Below are 5,806 nucleotides of genomic sequence, written 5' to 3' on the forward strand. Positions count from 1 at the left end.
CAGAAGGTCTTGGGAACCAAGGGAAGTGGTCCTAGGGGGTGGACAGGGACCACATAGAACAGGGAGATTATAGGGAAGGTGCGAATGTGTGCTGTCCTGGGAGTACTGCCAAGATCTCCTATTCTGGAACATTCTCTGGGTGATTCTGTATGAAAGTGAAACTCTCACGTGGAGACACCTTCCGCTAGTTCCTTTACAACAGAGACATGAGAATTGTGTCACTTAGGTAGGTAGAGATTAGGACAAAAATGCATAAATCAAGAATGAGCAGAGAGCATGATGTCTGATTGACAATAGCACATTTTATTGAGAGCTGATGGGGTGCAGGGACGAGGCTGACTGGGGGTTGAGAGGGGGATCCTCCCGGGTGTCCTTCTGCTCCAGCCCCTCTGTGGTGGGGGCGGAGGGTCCTAAGAACACTGTGAGGGGCTCAGAGTCTTCTCCACGGTGCTCCCCTCGTGCGTGACCTGGCAGCTGTAGCTGCTCCTAGATTTCAAGCTCTCAGGCGTTGCTGGCCGCGTACTTGTTGTTGCTCTGTTTCGAGGGCTTGGTGGTCTCCACGCCCTGGGTGACGGGGCTGCCGTCCGCCTTCCAGGCCACCGTCACGGCGCCGGGGTAGAAGTCATTGATGAGACACACCAGTGTGGCCTTTTTGGCACTGAGCTCCTCAGAGGAGGGCGGGAACAGAGTGACCGCGGGCGCAGACTTGGGCTGACCTGCGGGGAGAGGGAGGGACGGGAGGTCAGAGGTCTGGTCTCCACTATGGGAGCTGCTGACCTCAGTCTTGATGTGCGTACAGCTCCCTCAGGTTCAGGCCGTGGGCTGGCAGTATGCTCGTAGCTCCACTTTGCTCATGTCTGGGATGGGAGGTGACAGTCACCTCTTGTTGGAGAATCTCGGTGCCTGATCCTTGGCAGCTCTGGTGTCCTCTGGGCCCCACGTTTCTCCCTCAGGCTCACGGTCCTCCTGACCCACAACGACACCTCTGCTGCCCTGGTACTGGCTGGTCTCACCTTGACACCTCAACTTTCCAGAGGACTCTGTCTGTCAAGCAGGACTTCTGTGTGTCCTGGCCTTATGCTCTCCTCTCTTTTGGGAAGGGTGATACTTGCTCACAGTCCCCTGACACCATTATTGCAGCCCCCAATCCACTCCCCACAACTACACTACAGAGCTGTCAGCACCATGTCTGGATTCTAAGGAGTCCACGAAGGTGTCCCCAGGAGGTGGCCGTTCTGATCTTAGTCTAGGTCTGTGTATTTTCTGAATCTTTTCCTGATCCTGTGATTTATCCTGGGGGAATCTCTCTGTCCTACGACATCAGTGTGCCTGTCAAGGCCTGTCCTTGTCACTTGTCTCGAAAATGGTCCCCAGACCAGATCCTGTTCTGAGAAATCTCTTACAGGGTGATAGGTGTGGGGCAACCTCTGGGGCCTGAATGTCCTGACACTTGTCCCATCTAAGACGTCCTGCCTGTCTTGAGCACGAGCAAAACCCCAGCACCCTGCGGTCATCTCATCGGAATTCCTCTCTCCATCTTAGTGCAGCTTGCCTTGCTTCCTCCTCATCCTCTTCATGTCCCCACATAAAGCTCCTCTCACTATGCTGTATCAGCTCCAAACTACCCCCCAGAAAGGACAGAGCCCAAGAGTGACACGCACACATGTCCAGTTCAGCAGATCTCAGCCCGCTTCCCACATCCCCTGGAGGTGCTCCAGACACAGCCCCGCAGTCCCGCAGTCCTACAGCCCCTCCATTCTCCCAGGACTCCATGGCTCAGAGACCCTGAGGCAGTTGAGCATCCTAGAGCCCAGAGGTGAAGTTCCCTGGATAAGGAGATCTTGGTCACAGTGAGGAGTGGCAGGAGGGGTCCCTGGGATTCTCCTAAAGCTCCAGGTTCCAGTGAGGAGTGGCAGGAGAGGTCCCTGGGATTCTCCTATCCCTTCCCCACCAGGAGCCTCAGAGGCAAAACAAGATATAGGATACTGAGATGGGCAGACAAAAAAGGGGAATGTACAGAAGTCGAGAGCCATTCAGACCCCAGTCCTAGACTGGACGGCAAGGAGAGGAAAATCGACCCAAACTTCAGTATGGAGCACCAAGAGGAGGGAAAGGAGGAGACTCACCTGTGACGGTCAGCTGGGTCCCTCCGCCGAACGCATAACACAGTGACACAGCCTCGAGCACAAACCTCTTTTCACCCCCTTCATCCCCTGCCCAGGCCCACCTGCAGCTGCACCGGAGGCCCAAAGTCCAGCCTCCTTGTCACGGGTGGTGATCGGGCAGATGGCTGGTTAAGAAGTGGTGACTCTGAGGAAGGAATTTCGGGGCCATGGAGTTGTAGGATTTTCCATGTCCTTGGTCATGGGATGACATTGGAGACAATGTGCTGATAGTGAAGAAGAATTTCCACCTGATTTCATCCTTACGTAGTATCTGTTCCATGGCCGAGTTCAGTTCATGTTGTCATTGTGAAATTAGTGACTATGTCCTCTTAACCACACAGATGATGGCATCGGGATTCCTTTGTAGACTTGGGAATCGGGGGAGGTCCTGGAAGCCCCCACATTCTCAGCAGAAGAGATGGAGCAGGGTGACGAGTGGGGATGGGAAACACAGGTGGGAGAAGAATCACGTTTGCCCTCAGGACCCAGACCCTTCTGCACCGTCCTGAGCTCCAGCATCTCTGCCTCAGGCTGGGCCAGACTGAAGGTGCAGTGGGATGGTCACTATTTGGTCACACTTCCGTGCCTCACGTTGGCATCTGCCGCGTTGCCTGGGTGCATGGGCTGAACTCCAGCAGGAAGGCCCCGGTCACGGCCCTGCAAAGATAAGGAAGCCATCGCTACTCCAGCACCTCTTTGCTAGGAGCTTCCCCTGTGTGTCTGTTGTCCCCTCACATGTCTTCTGAATCACACATGTCCCCGTTCATTAATGTAGTTAGGACAAGTTGAACCCACAACCTGCGAAATACATTGTACTCTGGGACTGAACCTGTATGCTGTGAGTAGGGCCCCAACATCCCGATTCTCAGCCTGCTTTCCGGTTTCTGAATGTCATCCGCAGAGCTCACGCAAGTGACACACAGGCCTGGATCCTTCTCTTTGCGACAAGCGTCATGCTCTGTAAGCACTGTGCATTCTGTCTCGTTCTGCCTGCTGTTCCTGGCCGGATCCTGCGTGAACTTCCTCAGGGCTCCTGGTCTCGCTCTCAACCTGGATATGAATGTCCCTGGATATGAATGTCAGTGGTCACACCAGGACTTGAGGACTACAATGACTGGCTGTTGTTTCTGTGTGTCTACCCTGGGCCCCCATCTCAGTACCTTCTACCCCATCTCTTCCAGAACGCTCTAGAGAAAAGCCCATCTCTTCTGCTGAGAATGTGGTGGCTTCCAGGACCACCTTCAATTCCCAGGTCTACAAAGGGATCCTGACACCATCATATTTGTGAATAGATGTGTGTCTTCATGAATATTCTCTTTTTGAGTGTATGTTCATGTGTATTCGTATCTGTGTGTGTGCGAGTGTGTGTGCCTTAGCACAGAATGTACTCATAAGTAGGTGAATTGGTTTATAGGCTAGTTAATGGCCCTTTCTTAGAATCTGATGCTTGATTTTGACCTGTAGGCCACGAGCCGGTCATCCTAGAACAAGCGGATATTAGGTCTTGTGGTGGAGTCAGCGGTGGGTGGCCTTAGGGCATGGAGAGAATTGACAAAGCTGTGACACTTATGAGACACGTTTGTTAAGAGGCTCCCCAAACAGGAGTGTGGCGTGAATGACATGGTCCATAGACGGAGGTCCTGCTGTGTGTGTGACAGTGAGAGCATGAAGGATCTGGCACAGGGTGTTTCCCGGGTGAGGTAGGAGAAAGTGGGGACCTGAGAAAGGAGGGAGGCTCTAGACGGTGTGGTGGGATTTTCCAGAATGTCCAAGAAGCGACGAAAGGCATGTGATTGAGGAATCTGGAGGGGCGGGGAGCTCGGGCTCTCTTGTGTGGGCCGTGGGGGTCGAGGAACGTGGGTCTTAGGGGTGGACAGAAGCCACACAAGAACAGGGAGATTGGGCAAGGTGAGAACGTGGGCTGTTCTGGGTCGTGCTGCCAGGGTGCCCTGTTCTGGAACATCCTCTAATGCAGTCGTGGTTGAGAGTGAAACTCCCCCTCAGAAAAACAGGGCGACTCCTTCCACTGGCTCCTTTCCCACAGGGCCAGGAGGATTGTGAAACCGGAAATGGTGGAGTGAGGACAAAAATGCGTAAACCAAGAATGAGCAGAGAGCATGATGTCTGATTGACAATAGCACATTTTATTGAGAGTTATTTGGATAAAGGGAGAGGCCAACTGGGAGTTGGGAGAAGAGATAGTCTGGGAGTCTTTAAGCAGTAGCCGCCCCCGAACTCCAAGAGCTGGAGGGGTCTGAGGGTCCTAAGAACACTGTGAGGGGGTCAGAGTCTTCTCCACGGTGCTCCCCTCGTGCGTGACCTGGCAGCTGTAGCTGCTCCTAGATTTCCAGCTCTCAGGCGTCAGGCTCAGGTAGCTGCTGGCCGCGTACTTGTTGTTGCTCTGTTTCGAGGGCTTGGTGGTCTCCACGCCCTGGGTGACGGTGATGCCATCTGCCTTCCAGGCCACCGTCACGGCGCCGGGGTAGAAGTCATTGATGAGACACACCAATGTGGCCTTTTTGGCGCTGAGCTCCTCAGAGGAGGGCGGGAACAGAGTGACCGCGGGCGCAGACTTGGGCTGACCTGCGGGGTGAGGGAGGGACAGGAGGTCAAAGGTCTGATCTCCACTGTGGGAGCTGCCGACCTCAGTCTTGCTGTGGGTACAGCACCCTCAGGTTCAGGCCGTGGGCCCCAGTATGCTCGCAGCAACACTTTGCTCATGTCCGGGATGGGAGGTGACAGTCACCTCCTTTTGTATAATCTCAGTGCCTGACTCTTGGCAGCTCTGGGCACTTCTTGATCCCTCGTTTCTCCCTCAGGTTCACAGTCCTCCTGACCCACCACGGCACCTCTGCTGCCCTGGTACTGGCTGGCCTCACTTTGACACTCCAATTTCCTGAGGACTCTACTGTCCTGGGGCCTCTGTCGGTCCCAGATCTGCCTATTGTCCCTCTCTCCAGTGTCTTCAAAACAAGGCATCGGTCTGCCTTGGCCTTAGACTCTCATCCCTTTTGGGACAGGAGTTTCTTGCTCACAGTCCCCCTGACACCATCTTTGCTGCCCCCGATCCACCTCCACTACCACGCTCCAGGGCAGTCAGCACGGCGGCTTAATTCCAGGGTGTCTTCAAGGATGTCCCTCAGAGGTGGTTGTTCTGGTCTTAGTCTTGGCTATGTGTTCTCTGAAGCCTTCCCTATACCCATGATTTATCCTAGGAAAATTCCTTTGTCCTAGGACATCAGTGTGCCTTTCAAGGCCTGTCCTTGTCACCTGTCCCGGAATAGGTCCACAGCAAGAGGATCTGTCCTGAGAACTCTCTTACGTGGTATTAGGTGTGGGGCAACCTCTAGGGCCTGAGTCTCCTGACATCGTCCTGTCTAAGGGTCTTCCCTGTGTTGGAGCATGGCATAAACCCATCTGCGGCCATCACCTTGGATTTCCTCCCTCCATCCTCGCCCACTGGCCTTGCTTCCTCCTCCTCCTCCCATTCCCCAACATCAAGTCCCTGTCACTATTGCTGCAATAACTCCAACCTACCACCCAGAAAGGACAGAGCCCAAGAGTGACACACACACATGTGTAGTTTAGCAGATCTCAGCCTGCTTCCCACATCCCCTGGCCTTGGCTCAGGCGCCAGAGCC

General features: G+C 54.4%; 1 protein-coding gene and 1 gene segment (V, D, J or C); both read right to left on the reverse strand.

Annotated features, from left to right (window-relative positions):
* Positions 1–298: 298 nt before the first annotated feature.
* Positions 299–5,806, reverse strand: part of LOC102897661 (immunoglobulin lambda constant 3) — a 13,654-nt gene continuing 8,146 nt past the window's right edge. Inside the window, exon 4 of the mRNA XM_015586791.1 lies at positions 299–490. Coding sequence (XP_015442277.1) covers positions 411–490 — 80 coding nt within the window. The 3' untranslated portion in view covers positions 299–410. The remainder of the gene's footprint in view (positions 491–5,806) is intronic.
* On the reverse strand, positions 4,289–5,217 carry LOC102887991. The segment is given in 2 exon segments: positions 4,289–4,819; positions 5,201–5,217. Coding segments are annotated over 2 exon segments (408 nt in total).

The sequence above is a fragment of the Pteropus alecto genome, unplaced genomic scaffold, assembly GCF_000325575.1.
Source record: "Pteropus alecto unplaced genomic scaffold, ASM32557v1 scaffold113, whole genome shotgun sequence".
Classification (NCBI taxonomy): Eukaryota; Metazoa; Chordata; class Mammalia; order Chiroptera; family Pteropodidae; genus Pteropus; species Pteropus alecto.